Raw genomic sequence first — 18,166 nt, forward strand, 5'->3', positions numbered from 1 at the left:
CAGCTTTGGTGCAGCTTCCGGATTCTTAGGATGCATGCATCGTTTAAACAGCATACCTCCAAAGAGACCCGAAGCAGCTTTATTTTGGCAGTCTGTAACAGGCCTTGGTTTCCCTGGACTTGTTACATGAATTGTAATAGACTTAGCTGTGTTCTCCCTTATGCTCACAGAGAGCTGTGGAAAGATATCTTGTGCTGGTGTTTTGCTATCCACATTGTGATTGTGGCTGTGTGTGTGTGTGTAGAATATTGCACTGGAGGATGAACATTTAAAGCTGTTTTTCTTATATAGTGTTTATTGTTTATTTTTTCATATGGTTGCTTTGTGTATTAAGAAAACTTGCAGTGTGTGAGAGGGTGAAAGGCCTACTCTCTGGGGTTCTATTAATTCTTTCAATGCTCTTGTTTCTTTACAGGTGTCTCCCTGTTTAAGTGTGCTCTCGTGGCTGCTGTTTGTCAATGACACAGATGTTCTAGCTGACGCATGTTGGGCACTCTCATACTTATCTGATGGACCCAATGATAAAATACAGGCTGTGATTGATGCTGGAGTCTGTAGGAGACTTGTGGAGCTGCTAATGTAAGGACTTTAGATCAAGCAAATCCGTTAATTATTTTCACTTTCCATTAAGTCATTCATTATCCTGTTCCTTGCATTGATGTCAAATTGGCTTTAATCAGTTATCTGATAGCATATTATCTGGAACTCAGCACTAATAACTACCCTCAGACTTTCAAATATATGCTGAATAATGCTGCTGTTTGAGTTAATGAGAAGCAGGAATCTTTTTTCCCATTCTTCAGTAGAGAAACAGTATATTTGTGCCAACATTTCCCACTACATTTTTAAATACAAGCCTGTATCAGAAACCAAGTTATGAATGATCTAACCTTGGAAGAAGCTGTTACAGGCTACTAATTGATTACAAGTGTGTGTCCCCCCTTTCTAGGCTGTTATACAAAATCATTGCAAATTTACATTTACTGTAAATGTATAAGGTGAGTTGTTGTTGTTGCTGCTGTGTACCTACAAGTTGATTCTGACCTATGGCGATCCTGAACCTATCATGGGGTTTTCTATGCAAGATTTCTTCAGAAGAGGTGTGCCATTGTTTTTCCCTGAGGCTGAGAGAGTGTGGCTTGTCCAAGGTCCCCCAATGAATTTACATGGCCAAGCAGGGAATTGTACCCTGGTCTTCAGAGTTGTCTTGCCTTTAATTATATCACTGTGCCATCATACATGGGTTTCTAGAAAAAGTTAATTAATAATAATAATAATAATAATAATAATAATTTATTTGTTTATTTATTTATAACCTGCCTCTCCCTGTGTTGGATCAAGGCGGGTAACAGCATATAAAAAGAGAGAACAATAAAATCAAAGGCACAGAAACGGTAGATAAAAGTACACTAGACTCCAAATTCCCACTCCCCCCCCCCAATTAACATTAAAAGCAATTCCCAAACAATGGGCAATAAAATCAGTCAAGAATGAATCAATCCGAAGAGAACAATTTAACAAGTGGAGAATGAGATTAGGGGATCAATTTGGGAAGACCCACCGGAAGAGATCTGTTTTTATTGCATTCTTAAAGACCTCCAAAGATGTTAGTTGGCGGATCTCGTCCGGCAGATCATTCCAGATTTTTGGAGCAGCAACAGAAAACGTCCTCTGGGAAGTAGTTACCAATCTAGTTCTCTTTGACTGTACTGTAGTAGATTCTTCCCTGAGGATCTGAGAGTGTGGGAAGGATTATATGGGAGGAGGCATTCCCTCAGGTAAGCTGGACCCAGGCCATGTATGGCTTTATAGGTAATAACCAACACTTTATACTGTGCCCAGAAGCTAATAGGTAGCCAGTGAAGGGATTTTAGAATGGGTGTGATAGAATCAAACTTGGAACTCCCAGTCACCAGTCTGGCTGCCAAGTTTTGGACCAGTTGCAGCTTCTGAACATGGCATAAGGGTTGCCCCATGTAGAGCACATTGCAGAAATCGAGACAAGAGGTTACCAGGGAGTGTACAACCATTTCAAGGTTTTCCCGTTCTAGGAAGGGTCGTAGCTGGCGAATCAGCTGGAACTGATAGTGGGCATTCCTGGCTGTCGCGTCCACCTGGGATGACAGGTGAAGCGACGAGTCAAGCTACGAACACAGTCCTTTAGGGGAAGTGTAACCCTGTCCAGAATTGGGAGGCTTATCACCATACCCGGATTGGGACTACCTATGACGAGTACCTCCATTTTATTTGGATTGAATTTAAGTCTGTTTTCCCTCATCCATCCATCCAAGTTATAGGATCTTATTCAAAATGGCAGTTGTGCCAACATGCAGGGAATCGAATATTGGCTGTTATACAGAAAGTACAAGCTGCACAAAACTCATAAATAATGTTTTCATAATTTTGAAATGTAACATGGAGAGTTTAGCACTTTTTATATATATTGGGATCTGAAACTTATCAAGCATAAACATATCATGTATTGACATATTTTAAAAGATTCCATAGAGTCATGCTGGAGGACCTAGCGATCCCTAGAGATAACATATTAATCAAATCCATGAATAATCAAATCCACAAAAGTTAAAGCTGCAAATGTGGAGGGATGACTCTATATTTCTGCCTAAAAGCTTAATAAAGAAGTTATAGATTAGTTGTAATTATACTCAAATGTACACATGTAAGTTTTATTGAAATTGTAGGGAAAAAACTCTACCAACTAAATGCTTACAGGATACAAGAAATGAAAAGTTCAGGAAGTTCTGGGGCAAGGAGAGTGTCAGCATGTATTTTTCATTTATGAAAAATTCCAAAGAGAGAAGTATGGTATTGTCACAGCAGGGATATGTCTTTATGTTAAGTGAATTAGTTTTGTCTTCTTTTCACATTCTATTGTTTTTTAAAGACAGTTTTAATATGTGTGTGAGGGTCCCACTTTCCTTTCATGAACATGTAGAAGCTAAATACCTACTTCTTGGCTAAACAGTGTAAAACCTTTTTGCAGTACCAGCCACCAGAAATCTTCATAAGAAGCAATCCTTTGCAATTTCCCATTATCAAATATAAACTGATTGTCACTTATTACATACCAGAATTTGTGTAGCATACTAGGAATGTGCTACACCAGTTGAATCAGTGAAATACAGTTGTCCCTCCATATTCGCTAGGGTTAGGGGAACAAGACCCCCGTGAATATGGAAAAACCGCAAATAACAAAACACTGTTTTTACCTGAGAGGACACCTCTCTAGGAATCTCTAGGTCCTCCAGTGCAACTCTGTGGTCAATGTCTAACATACACTGACCATAGAATGGCACTGGAGTAGCTACAAATGGTCTTTCAGTGCAACGTTTAGTTAAAGTTGACCACAGAGTTGCACTGGAGGACCTAGACAGTCCTAGAGAGAACATATTAATGAAATCCATGAATAATCAAATCCGCAAATATCAAAGCCACAAATATGGAGGGATGACAGAAGCAAAGAAGGATGTGAAGTTTTACACTTTTAATAACATGTATTAGCTTTTGTGATGCATTATGAAAACTGCTGGTTCTCAAAAACAAAATGAATAAATTAAAAATGACATTCGACTAGAGACTTTTCATTTGGTTGACCACTTCTAAAAACCTGGTCCCTTACACCATAGAATCATAGAGTTGGAAGGGACCACAAGGGACATCCAATTCAACCCCCTTCTGCCATGCAAGCAGACACCATCTGAACCCTCCCTGTGACAAATGGCCATCCTACCTCTGCTTAAAATCAGTCTTCAAAGAAGGAGACTCCACCAGTTATATGAAGTAAGAGGCTCAGATCCTAAAGGTGACTTTCTGTTCTTGCAAATGCTGTTTTCAGCAGAGTGGAAGAGATGTTGATAAAGGGAGAAACATTGCAATTCAGATGTGTTGTTTCATTTACACAAGGCTTTGCCCAGTCAGATTCCATATCATTAACAGTATAGTTCAAGTTCCTTAACATGCATACAAAATAAATTCCTAGTGGCTGGGACTCACGCAATTCCCAGAGCATTTTCCAGTGGCAAATGGTTTGTGTTCCAGTTATTAGAAGTTGCTTTATACCATCCCTTCACTTGCAGCTAGCAAAAGAAATCTTGCAGCTGGTAGAAAAAAATCTTCCTATATCACATCTTTTCCAGGGACGTTGCATACCAATATCAAGAGTAAAGATTATTTTACTAGATTCTTTCTATAACATGTACTGTATAACAGTGGTGTTTCATGGTCATGTTTGCCATCTGTGGGGCCTCTTCATTCCATAGCATGTAAAACTGTTCAACTAAATACTTTTCTGTTTTTAGGCACAATGACTACAAAGTGGTATCTCCTGCCTTGCGAGCAGTTGGGAATATTGTTACGGGGGATGATATCCAGACTCAGGTATGCTGCTTACTGGAATTATTTTTACTGATTTTAAGGTGATCAAATATTTCAATAGAAGCGTATTGCTCCTTTAATCCTCAAAATTTGAGGGCAGAGCTGAATATTTTTAAAGTGAAATGTATCTATAACCACAGCCTTTAAGTCAGGGGTGCCCAACTTGGAAGGAGATATGGGCCAAAATTAAGATCGGCTAAGGTTGTTCGGGCCGCCAACAGTTTTAGGTGAAATGTAGGACATTAAAAAATGGGGGGGCATGGCCAAATAAAAGCTGGAAGCAAAATGCAAATCCATACTTCTTATCCATGCTCAAAATAGAGGATACTGTGGAATCCCTCCTCCTGGACAGGAAGGCTAAGATGGGGGACATATCTGAGAAAAGGAGGGAAAGTCTAGTCACCCTACCAGGGGACAAGGCATCCCCTCCCTTTCTTTCTTTGTTTACTTCCTACCTACGTCCTTTCCTTCCTTTATTCTTTCTTTCTTTCTTTCTTTCTTTCTTTCTTTCTTTCTTTCTTTCTTTCTTTCATCTCTCCCTCCCTCCCTCCCTCCTTTCTTTCTTTCTTTGCTTCCTTCTTTCCTCTCTCCTTCCTTCTTCCTTTCCTTCCTTCCTTCATTTTCTTGCTTCTTTCTTTCCTCCCTTCCTCCTTCCTCTTTCCCTGCTTCCTTTGTCCCTCCCTCCCTCCTTTTTCTTTCTTTTCTTCCTTTTTTCCCTCCCTCCCTTTTTTCTTTCTTTTCTTCCTCCTATCCTTCCTCCCTTCTTTCTTTCCTTCTCCACTTCTTCGCTTCCTTGATTCCTTCCTCCTTTCCTCCCTCCTTTCTTTCGTACCATGAGTGCATCCACCATTATTTCCCCTGCAGCTTACCTTCTGCATAAAGTTAAAGCCAAGTATGGCACACCCGCATATGGCGCAGGCTCTCTGTATTTTTAAATTTTCTTTTATAATACCACATCTTACTAGATTTTCACTTTAGCCAAAGGAAACTATATACATGTAAATAAACTTAGGCTGTGCATACGATATTATATTTTAAAGGTATAATTTTGTTAGTTGATCATGTTACAACTATTGTCATTACATTCAGTAATATATGGGAATTGTGATTTGTAAAGAATTAGTACAAAAACTATTATTAAGGGTTCTGTTGGTGTGGTATGGGAGGAGGTCAGTGGGGGTGACACCATGAGTTGCTGCATTGTGTGATGCCAATCCTAGTGACATCTTTGTCTGTTGTTAACACTATAGTATGCATTTGTAGAGGAATTAAGCATAAAAGGAATAGGAGGGACTCTGGAGCTTCAAGAGACAGCATTCATGGTTGCAAAGATGAGAAAGGAGGGAAAGACTCTCAATGTGGATCATTCCAACAACAACCTTGGGACCCAAACATGACTCAGAAAGAAGTCATGACAAACTAATAGTTGTAGCAGAAAAGGACGGAGAGTAGCATTGTATGTCAAAGACAAATTCAATTGATTACTGTACAAGTGAGAGTGATCAGAATGGACTAGATGACAGCATTTAAATAAAAATAAATGGAGAAATAAATAAAACCAACATTGTAGTAGGAGTCTACTACTGGCAACCAAACCAAGAAAAGGTAGTAGATGATGATTTTAGAAACTCATCTCAGAGATCTCCATGAAGCAGGAACTGGTAGTTATGGTGGACTTCAGTTATCCTGATATCTTCTGGAAGACTCTCCAATGAATTCCTTCTGTGCTTTGCAATAGAAATAGCACTAGCACTTTACATTTCTATACCACTTCAAGTGGTTTACAGTGTGTAAGCCAGTTGCCCCCAAACAAGTGGGGTACTCATTTTACCAACCTATGAAAGGATGGAAGACTGACTTAACCTGGAGCTGTATGGGTTTGAACACACAACATTGTGGCTGCAGTACAGGCATTTATCCACTGCACCACCAGGGCTCCATGCAGATAATTTCCTTTTTCAAAAGGTGGAGGAAGGAACAAGGGGATCAGAAATCCTAGACTTGATCCTAACCAATAGGGAGATTGATCACTAGAATCAAAGCAACTGTTACTTGCTAGAAATACTAAAGAAAAAAGACGCCCAGGATGGATGAGATTAAAATCACATTCACACACAATATTATCACTAGTTTAGTAATGGTTGGAATACTTTGGATGTCATTTCAGTAAAGCATTTGTTAGGATTCCCCAGAATGGATGGGAATACTTGTTGGATAGGTCCATAATTGGATGGAAAACTGTATTCCGCAAGTGGTCATCAATAGCTTCACTTACAACTGGAAAGGAAGTCTCATGGAGTGCCTCACAGTTCTGTCCTATGTCCATGGCAGAATATCATCAATGACAAGGTGGAGGGAATCTTTTTTGAGTTTGCACATGATACAAAACTGGGAGGGGTAGCTAATACATTGAAAGATAGGAATAGAAACCAAAAGGACCTAGATAAACTAGAAGATTAAGCAGAAATTAATACAGTGAAATTCAACACAGACAAATGCAAAATTCCTGTGTTTAGATCACACAAACCAAATGCACAGATATAGGATGGGGAATATTTGGCACAGCAGTGCTACATGCAAAAAGGACCATGGGTTTATTGGTGATCATATATTGAACATGAGCCAGCAGTGTGATGCAACAGCAAAGAAAGTGAATGCTGTTTTAACTTGCATTAATAGAAGTATACTTTTCAAGTTCAGGGAAATAATAGTCCCATTATTGTATATTTTTTGCTACTTATTAACTTTGGTGCTTCATTTTAGGAGAGGTGTAACCAAATTGGAACAGATTCAGAAAAGGTCAGCAAGTATGATGTAAGGAGTTCAGAATATATGAGGAAAGGTTAAAGGAGCTGGGCATGTTCAGACTGATGGGTGACATGATCACACTCCTTAAATACCTCAAGGGTTGTTACAGAGAGGAGGACATAGGCCTGTTCTCTTCTGCTCCAGAGGGTAAGACCAGGTCTAATCTGACACCCCCCCCCCCCCCAATTCCCTTCTCCATTTGTGTCATGTCTTTTTAGATTGTAAGCCTGAGGGCAGGGAACCTTCTATTATCCCCTCTGTTGTAAGCCGCCCGGATTCCCAGTGATTGGGCGGCATATAAATAAATCCTATTATTATTATTATTATTATTATTATTATTATTATTATTATTACTACTACTACTACTGGTCTGGAGTTTCAGAAGTGTTGAACCTTAGAAAGATCTTCTTGCCAGTAAGGTGTTTGTCAGTGGAATCAGTTACTTAGAGAGAAGGTGGGAGTCTCATTCTGTGGCTTTCTTCAAAAAGAGACTGCATAGCTATCTGCTGGGGGTGCTTTAGCTGGATATTCTGCATAGAGAAGGAGGTCGGAGTGGATGACCTGTGAACCCCCTGCCAGCTCTATGATTCTATAGAGTTACAAGCTTTGTAGATATGGGGAGTTCTGTGGTTGTAGTATATGTTGATTTCAGTAATACTTTTACCAGGATCCCCCATGATATTCTTGCAGGCAAGATGGTGCACTGTGGACTAGACGGTGGTATGGTTAGGTGGATCTGTAATTGGTTAACAGAGGGTGCTCACTAATAGTTGATTTTCATCTTGGAGAGGAGTAACAAGTGGGTTGCCTCAGAATTCTGTCATGGACCAAGTGTTGTTTAATATCTTTATGAATGATTCAGATGATGCAGTAGAAGGCTTGCTGAAGTAGCAAGGAAGGATATAAAAGAAGATAAGTTTGAGTATACCTGGAAGTCATTTATTACTTATAGTGCTCATTCGTTTCCGAGCTCAATATAAGGTGTTGGTAATCACCTATAAAGCCCTAAATGGCTTGGGCCCAGGATACCTAAAGGACCGCCTCTCCCCGTACATTCCGCCTCGCACCCTCAGAACGTCTGGGCAGCAGCTACTGAAGGTGCCTGGGGCTAGGTTAGTCTCCACGACTCGGAAGACGTTTTCCATAGCTGCCCCAGCCCTTTGGAATGCGCTGCCCACCGAGCTCCGCTCGTCTACTACCCTGGCCCAATTTAGGAAGGATATTAAAACCTTCCTATTCCAACAGGCATTCCCCGAATAAATATCCTGTGGGCCTCCCTCCTCTTCCGTGGCCAAGAGGTTGGGCTATGGGGCTTTTTGCTGTTGGGTTGATTTATTGTGCTTTCTTTTAATTTGTGTACTGTGTATTTTATCTGTCTGTATTTTAACCTACTGTGAGCCGCCCTGATCGTAGGAAGGGCGGCATATAAATAAAATTTTTTTTATTATTATTATTATTAAGCAAATACTGGATTTAGATCGCTTCTGGATCAAGAGAGAATTTGGAAAAAAATGAATATTGAAGATTTTGATTATTATATAAACAACATGTAATTCGATGGAATATAATTCATATTTATGATGATTGTCAGGGATAAGGTTCATGACTTTATGAACCTTATGACTTTATGGCTTTATTTAGTGGCATTTTGCCATGTGGTTCTTATTAATGCATAGGACACCCCACTCACAGTATACTATGTACATAAATTTCAACATGAAAATACTAATATTCTCTATTTAGATTACAATAGATATATAAGCAAATATAGTAGTTATCTAGACGAATTCAAAGATTACATAATATTTATATTGTCACAATGAAAATGAATCAATAATGATGTCATGACACCAAATCATTACAACTATCCTTATCATCCATTCTAAGATACTGTGTTGGTGATAGTTAACTCTGTATCAGTGAAGTGCATTGTATCTTTTTTAAAATTATTTTTATTAAACACACAAGTTTGAATAAATAAATAAATATACAATACACTCAAAAGAATCCCCTCAACACAAAATACAAATGCATATGCAAAATAATTACTATATGTATGACATCCCCCAAACTGAAAACTATTAAGTCAAAATATATAAAATTTCCTCAGTGCCATATTCAAGTTACACTTATACATGCTATTATGCAATTACACATACTATTATCTTTATATTATCTTATAAAACCCAATTTTACCAATTGTAGTTTCAAAAAGTTGATAAACATATCCCAGTCTTCCTTAAAGTTGACCAAAGATTTTTATTTATTTAACATCATCAATTTGTCCATTTCATCAAGCTCATATATCTTTACCAACCAGTCTTCTTGTGTTGGAATAACAGTGCAGTGGATTGTATCTTAAGAATGGATTGTATTTTAAGAACGAATGCAATGGAATGGATTGTATCTTAAGAACTGCAGAGAGACACCATGAAGCTGGAGACATATTCAGTGCACATGTTAAAAGGAAGATGCAGATTTCCTGTGCACATGGTAGTAATTAGATTACAGTTCAAACTGTAAAAATACCATTGATTCTTAATCCAGTAGTCACTTCATACACTAGTATGTTGGAACAAAATTTTTAACAGTCTAGTTATGTTTGTGGCTGCAATGATGTTAGCAAAAAATGGTGACTCTGAGGCTATACAGACTGGCCATTAAGGCCAGCCTGGGGACAGAGTCAGGCATACTGTCTTGACTCCATCTCCAGGCCAACGTGATGCCATGAGCTGCACCACACGGTGCGCAGAGTCACAGTGCTCCTCTTACGCTGTGTCTAGATGATGCAGTGCCAAAGGAGCACCGAAAAGCCGTGGCACCAACAGCTATGGCACCCTTTCCATGACACAGAAAGGAGCCGCTTTTTGCGACTCCTTTTTGTACCACGGAAAGGCGAGGCAAAGAGAGGCAACTGCAGGCAGTCTGTACAAACCCTCTGTGTCTTGAAAGATTTAAATCATGGAAAGTGGCAGTGCTAATGTAGTGAATTGAATTAGTTTATATCAGAGAGAATGCAACTGAAACTTTATAGTTCAAGGTGTCTGCTTCCTTTGCAGTTTGTTTATCTGCAAATTTTCAAATGCATTTTTATTCCCTGTCAAGGTGTGAAACAGCTCTGGGTCCAGAAAAGAGCATTCTTGAGAGAGAACCATATTAGTCTTTTGCAGCAAAAACAATAAAGGGCCCTGTTGTTGTGTGCCTTCAAATCATTTCTGACATGATGACCCTTGCTTGGGTGGGCCTATCACAGGGGTTTCTTGGCAAGATTTGTTAGAGTGGGGTGGTTTTTGTCTTCCTCTGAGACGGAAAGAATATGACTTGTCTAAAGTCACCCACTGCGTGGGTGACTGAGTGGGAATTCAAACCATAGTCTCCAGAGTCCTAGCCCAGCACTCAAATCACTATACCACTGTACCAGCAACCACTCTGGCTATCAAAGGGCCTTGTACCACCTTTTAAACTAGCAAAAGTATTGTGTCATGAATAAAAATTCTTGATGAGAAATTCCCTTCTTAGGATAGCCTTCTAAGCCTAGGTTGGCCCATTAGCAACTGCTCACTCCTCTAGTCCATTAGGCAATTACTATAGATCAGGAAATTCTACCTCTTATTTCCTTACTTTGCTTAGAAGCACATCTAGTGAGATTGTATCAGAGTCTGCCCCTTGAAGGAGACTTAAGGTTTTTTAGTACAATTATTTTGATGATTCCACATACAGGTTCCTTGTACACCTTATTCTGAGAGTGTTGTGCTGCGAGACATCGAGATCCATTCATATGAAAAGGTCTAAGTTACTGAGGAGTTGTTGACTTCATTCATTCTTAGTTTGTTTTGGATTGTCTGTCTCCTCTTCATTCCAAGTAAAGGAGTTCAATGGCCTCAAAATCAGAGATGAAAACATATTTATCACTAAGTATTTTGCTTTATCTCTCGCTATACTTTCATTTCTAATGTGCATTTAAAAGATGTTTTATGTTGCTCTTTCTAGCAGTCAGTTCTATGTTGTCCTGTCCCTTCTTCTCTTCAGGAAGACCACCTTATGCTTCTCTTTATTCTATTAAATTTTTTGGCTTTTAAAACAGCCTTTCTTGACTTTAGATCAGTAAAGGATTCTTAATCATAACTTCTTAAGCATCTTGTCTTTGTACTTGTATTAACAGTGGTCTTCTTGGACCCCTCAGAGACATAAGTTTTCTGGTTATACCAGATCCAGATTTTGGATGCAGTCTAAAATCTCTTCCCTCTGTCTCTCCCAAATACAGGTAATACTGAATTGTTCAGCCTTGCAAAGCTTATTACACTTACTAAGTAGTCCTAAAGAATCAATTAAAAAGGAAGCATGTTGGACAATATCAAACATAACAGCTGGAAACAGAGCACAGATTCAGGTAACCCAAGTTGGTTGGTTCAGAAATTTGTTGACCTGTGTAAAACAAGATCCTGAGTGTGTAGCTGTGCATGAAGTTTTGACAAAAAAAAGTTGCCTGGTTTTATTTTAATTTTTAGAATTTTTAACAGATTTTATAAACTTAAGAACTAAACTGAAAGGTTTTAGACAAATAACTCTAATTTTAATGCTTCTCCCACACATAAAATTTACCACATAAGAACATTTACCATCACAATTGAATCTTGTTTTTGATGCTTAGATTAGCCTGTGCCACATCATGTTCTGATAGATTTGAGAAGACAATTTATTGGACTAAGCCAGTGGTGAAAATAGTGTGGTCTTCCAGATATTGTTGAACTGCAGCTCCCAATATCCCTTACAACTAACTAGTTTGTCTAGAGTTGATGGGATTTGCAGTCCTACAACACCTTGGCAGAGTGAAAAAGACAACTTGCTTCCCTAGATCCCCTGGACAAAAATAACTCTAAGCCAATCTCACACCTCCTGTTTTTGACCAAAGTGATAGAGAGAGCAGTTGTCAGTCAACTCCAAGGAGTCTTGGATGAAACAGATTATCCAACTTTAGGGCAGGATATGGAGTTGAGACTGCTCTCATCACCTTAGTTAATGATCTATGTCTGGATATCAACAGGGAAAGTGTTGACCCTGTTGGTAGTCTTGGACCTCTCAGCGGCCTTTGATACTGTGGACCATGGTATCTTTTTGGAACGCCTGGGAGGGGGACACTGCATTGCAGTGATGCTGATCCTATCTCTCAGGTAGATTCCAGATGGTGATGCTGGGAGACAGTTGTTCCTCTAAGAGGGAGCTTAAATCTGGTGTCCCTCAAGGCACCGTTCTGTCCCCAATGCTATTTAATATTAACACAAAGCCTCTGAGAGAGATCATCTGGAGACAAGGGGCGAGGTATTATCAGTATACTGCTGACACCCAGATATATTTCTCCATGCCTCGGACTGCAGCAGTGACTAAAGATGGCCTCTGTCCTCTGAATGAATGCCTTAAGGCGGTAATGCACTGGATGAGGAAAAACAGACTGAATCCAGATAAGACAGAGGTACTCCTTATAGGGGCCCCTAATCCGGGCATGGAGCTATGTCAACCAGTCCTGGATGGGGTCATACTTCCCCTAAAGGACTGTGTTCACAGCTTGGGAGTGCTCCTGGAGTCGTCTCTTCAGATGGGAGCTCAGAGAGATGCGACGGCCAGGAGTGCTTATTATCAGCTTCAGCTGATATGCCAGCTGCAACCCTTCCTGGAGACCAGGGACATAGAAATGGTGGTACACGCACTGGTAACCTCACAACTTGACTTCTGCAATGCAGTCTACATGGGGCTACCCTTGTGCCTAATTCGGAAACTTCAATTAGTTCAAAATATGGCTGCCAGATTGGTCGCTGGAAAATCTAGAGGTGACCGCATAACACCAATTTAAAAATCTTTACACTAGTGCCTATTAGTTTCCGGGCACAGTACAAGGTGTTGGTAATAATCTTTAAAGCCCTTCATGGCTTGGGACCAGTTTATGTGCAGGAACGCCTCCTTTCATACAATCCACCCCTCACACTCAGGTTCTCTGGGAAAAATTTATTGCAGCCAATGAAGACCAGGCTGGCTGCAGTTACCCAGAGGACCTTTTCATCTGCCACTCCTAAATTATGAAATGGCCTGTTGGAAAACATCCAACATATCACCAATCTTGACCATTTCAAAAAGGCCGTCAAGACAGATCTCTTCCATCAGGCCTTCCCTGACTGTCTGTCCCAGTCTCACTGATATGGATTAACCAATGCCTGCCTCAAGATGCCTCCCTCCAGTTATGACTATTTTAAGTGATTTTATCTGTATTATGCAATGCTGTTGTTTTATAATTATGTGGTTTAGTTTTAAGAATGTGGATACATATTTATTTATGTATGTATTTATGTATTTCTATTTATGTATCACTGTTGTAATCCACCTTGATCTGATGATGGGATGATGATGATGATGATGATGATGATGATGATGATGATGATGATGATTTATACAGGCTCAGGCCCGTATTCTCACTGATTAAGTCTATCCACCTAGCATGTGGTCTTCCTCTCTTTCTGCTTCCTTCCACCTTATTATTATTATTATTATTATTATTTGAAGGCCCGCACAGTTCCATCCCTAACTTATGTATAAATATGATAAACATTAATCTGAAGACTAAGTGTTAAATCTGTGCATTGAAGTGAGATGTAACAATAGAGTTCTAAACAAGTAATCCTGAATTTCTGTATGATATTTAAGCCATGTTTGTTTTTCAGACTGTCATAGATGCCAACATTTTCCCAGCTCTAATCAATATTTTGCAAACTGCTGAGTTTCGAACAAGAAAAGAAGCAGCTTGGGCTATCACTAATGCAACATCTGGTGGTTCTGCTGAGCAGATCAAGTAAGTAGCACAAAAGTCCTCAAAATCTGATTGACTTAAACATTACAAACAGAACACTTCAGGGTGGTGCTATCATGTTCCTGTCTTCCCTGATACTGTGCTCCAACCAGGAGATAGAACTTTTGTTCACTCATGCTACTCACTTTGGTATTCACTAGTGCTAGTGGTTTATTTACCAGGTCTGATTTGGTCAGAACTCACCTGGAATATTGTGTTTGGTTTTAGTCACCACAATTCAAGAAGGATGTTGACAAGCTGGAGTGTGTCCAAAGGAGGGTAACCAAACAGGTGAAAGGTCTGGAAACTGTTCTCTAGGAGAAGTGACTTAGAGGTCTGGATATTTTAGCCTGGAAGAGATTTTGTTCTTTCAGACCGTACATGGGCTAAGCCTAGTTTTCTCTTCCATCAGTGTTCAGCATCTCAATCCTCTTCCAGCCATAGGGGAGGTTACCAGATCCTTAGGGATGGAGCAAATTGCAGTTTGGATGCCTATGCTCCCCAGTAGGGGGGAAGACTCCTTGTCTCATATTGGCCCTGTGGATGAGACGTCTCCAAGACCTCCTGTTCTCTACCTCAGGTCTCAGGGCCAGCAGGCTCAGGCCCGTATTTTTACTGTTTAAGTCTATCCACCTAACGTGTGGTTTTCCTCTCTTTCTGCTTCCTTCCACCTTTCCTAGCATCATTATCTTTTCTAATGATTCATTTTTCCCCAGGATGTGGCCAAAGTATCAAAGCCTCAATTTAGTCATCTTGGCTTCCAGAGAGAGTTAAGGTTTGATCTTTTCTAGAACCCATTTGTTTGTCTTCTTGGCCATCCATGATATTCTCAGTATTCTTCTCCAGCACCACATTTCAAGTGAACTGATTTTCTTCCTATTGGCTTTTTTAACTGGCCAACTCTTGGAACCATATGTGATAATAGGAAATACAATGGCTTGGATAACCCATTCAAAGTTATGAGATAAGAGCCCCACATCCTGTAGCTTGGGTTATGCTCCACCCACTTACTCCAATAGGCAGGAGCTAAAAAAAGAGACCTTCTGGTGACCCCACGTGGTTGGAGCTAACCCTAGAAAGCCAGTCTTGTCCTGCGTATCACTCCAGTAGTATGTGTTTGCTGTTCTGCAACTTCTTCGCTACAGCCACTCCAATCCTTTCCTTCTCTTTGTTTATCTTGCTGCCTTGGAAGCATGAAGAAAGACTTAATATGGCAAGGGCTCCCAGGACTGGAGAAAGGTCTTGGCTTTGCCTATGACTCTCCCTCTCCTCCAAAGCTGCCACCTTTCATGGTGGGAGCACAGTAGATTTCTGCAAACAGCTTTATAGCACATGGGAGCTGTGGGAACAGATGGTGAGGGTTATCCCCTCCATGTCTCTGTTTCTCCACATCACCTCTGCCCAGCCTGTTTAGGGACAGGGTTCAGAGGACAGGCCAGCCAAAAGCCATGGCAAAGAGTTTCTCTGCATCACCTCTGCCCAGACTGAAACAGGGCCAAGGTCAGAGAGGCAAGCCAGCCAGAAGACACAGGAAAAGGGGTGAGTACCAAGGGCCCTCTCTCTCCAGCCACCAATCAACCTTTGCCGGATCTAATGCCCTTGCTCAGGGCAGGCATTGCCAAGAGGCCCCTGGCATTGCCACTGCAGGCACTATGCCTAGCATAAGGTTTGGGACTCTGCTAGGAGGTCAGATGTGGGGATAAGCTCTTGGTCTCCCGCTTTTTTCCCATCTCTGGACCTAATGGCACCCAGGACACCCAATAGTTTTGTGAGATCCTATTGCAGCCTGAGAAACACATGGTGGTGTTGCAGGGCTCCTGCATGTTCCCTTAAAAATGCTGTCAAGACAGATCTCTTCCGGCAGGCCTTTACTGAATAAAAGTGCTTGGCCACAGAATGACTGCCCCCCCACATCATGTATTAGCCCACCGCTCTGTCCTGGTTATATTTTTATTGTGTTTTTTTAATTATGTTTTTAATAGATATTTTAATAGTAACATGTTTAATCCTGTTTTAAGGGGGGGAATTTAGGACATAATGTAAATGTGGATATTTTAATATGTTGTGAGCCGCTTTGATTGTCTCGTCACAGAAAAGCGGAATAAAAATAAAAGTTTTATTTATTATTTATATTGATTCTTATAATGAGATGGTGTGAAAGGAGGCAAAGGACTCCTCCTTTGCCATGTACAGTCGCCATCTTGGCCCCATAGCTGTAAACGAAGCTGGCATAAATCCAGTTGGATCAAGTTCCATTCTGATTGATCACATAATCCACCATAATCCACATTTTAGACAAGTTAAAACCCTGGAGGTTTAACTGGCAATCCTTCTCCCCATTGAGATCACTAGCTTGTGTTTTTTCCTAGACTGAATACAGTGCATCCGCATCATACGTGGCTTTAACCATATGTGGGAAGCCGTGCGGGAGCGCATGGGGTGCAAGGAGTGGTGCGTCCCATTGGAATGAATGGGGTGCATGCCCATGACGCGCCTGCACCACTGCATGCACGAGCCCCATTCATTCCAATGGGCTTGAGCATGCACAGAATTTGGCTTACGGGATAGGGGGGTGTCCGGAACGGATCCCCCATGTAAGCCGAGGGCGCACTATACTAAGGGGGAAATAAGATTGGGCCATGGAACAATAGGATTGAGCCATGGAATCCATGCCTGACACTCCTGCCAGTCTCAGGGTGAGCCTGGTCCCTCTCCATCTCTCTATACCAATACTAGTTGGAGTGGCAGTCCCTTGGCCAGATCTGCTACTCCTGTTAAACTCCCATAAAACAATATAAACAATTGCTGTTTCCTCAGACCAGATAGCCTGGGAAACACTGTTCTATAACACATTAGTTAGCATGGAGGTCCTTCAGGACTCCCTGAAACCCGCAATCTTCTCCTTATTCAAATTATTCCAGGAGGACATGGGCGGGGGCCTTAGGCCATCACAGCCATAAACAGACTTCACTTATAACCTCACTGTTCTGACACAGGCAAGGGGCCAGGATGGAATGGCATCCCATCTCCATGGTCAGAGTCCTCAGGTGACTTGTTGCTTGCCTTCCCTACACAACACCTTTTCTCTTCTGAGATTTATACATAATCTTGAGGGTGCTGACTGTCTTAGTTCCCAAGGGAGATTTTCTCTAAACCATTTGCCTGGTTGGGGCCCCTCCTGATTTTGCCCCTTTGGCACATTGGGGCTCTGAGCCTGGGGTCACTAGCAGCTCAATGTTATTACAACTGACTCCATGGCAATTCAGCCAGACCCAGACACCACCCTTAGGGTGAGCTCTAACCTCCTCAGAGGTCAGAATCAGATACCCCCAGCCTTCTTCATTCTTGAAGAATACTCAGGCTTGCATCCTTCTGAGGTTGCTAAAATAAGTACTCAGATTGTTGGGGGCAATTAGCTTACAATTTGTAAACCACTTAGGAAGTGCTTACGTGCACTGATAAGAAATGTACTTGCTATTGCTATTGCTATTCTCCCAGACATTGGAAAGAATTTAAAACATACACCATGCTGGAGATCAAGCCACCCATAGAGGAGAAACAGCTTTTGTTCCTCTGACCCCCCACTTTGTTTCCTTTTAGCCCTGTTCTATGGGCAAGAAGGCATCAGTTTCCATGCCTAGCAGGTGGGCCAGGCCCAGCATTACTACCTGCCATAAATCCTTGGGCAGGATTTATGGCAGAAACCAAGTCACCCATGCCAGAGACTACAGGTGAATGAGCAGCAGGGTCCGTTGGCAGCAGGGTCCTGCAGCAGGTGCTCAAACCTATGTCTCTGAAGGGCCAGCACTGCCCACCCTGTTAGATGGACTTTGGTAAATCCCAAACTACAGGATGTGAGGTCTTATCTACTGGGAAAAGGGACATTGGCTCTTACTTGTGATGAGTGGGAGGGGCATAACCCAAACTACAGGATGTGGGGTTCTTATCTACTGGAAATGGACATATTACAGGTAAGAGCCAATGTCCGTATTTAATATCTTTTTCAGTTCTTTCATAGCAGCCTTTCCCAATCTGGTCTTCTTCTTATTTCTTAAATGTAGTCTCCACTCTGACTATTTACATTTTCTTGTTGTCTAGGAGGAATTTTTTTAGATCTTCCGTGGTGAT

General features: G+C 41.0%; 1 protein-coding gene across 4 annotated transcripts in view; it reads left to right on the plus strand.

Annotated features, from left to right (window-relative positions):
* The window catches only part of LOC121921292 (importin subunit alpha-5), a 66,259-nt gene that overhangs the window by 41,720 nt on the left and 6,373 nt on the right, over window positions 1–18,166 (plus strand). For 3 of the 4 annotated variants that reach the window (XM_042449145.1, XM_042449144.1, XM_042449146.1), the window contains 4 exons: window positions 416–579; window positions 4,320–4,398; window positions 11,468–11,593; window positions 13,914–14,041. In XM_042449145.1, the coding sequence (XP_042305079.1) occupies window positions 416–579; window positions 4,320–4,398; window positions 11,468–11,593; window positions 13,914–14,041 (497 nt within the window). The remainder of the gene's footprint in view (window positions 1–415; window positions 580–4,319; window positions 4,399–11,467; window positions 11,594–13,913; window positions 14,042–18,166) is intronic. The other variant, XM_042449147.1, reaches the window with a different exon arrangement.

This window comes from Sceloporus undulatus, chromosome 2 (assembly GCF_019175285.1).
Source record: "Sceloporus undulatus isolate JIND9_A2432 ecotype Alabama chromosome 2, SceUnd_v1.1, whole genome shotgun sequence".
Classification (NCBI taxonomy): domain Eukaryota; kingdom Metazoa; phylum Chordata; class Lepidosauria; order Squamata; family Phrynosomatidae; genus Sceloporus; species Sceloporus undulatus.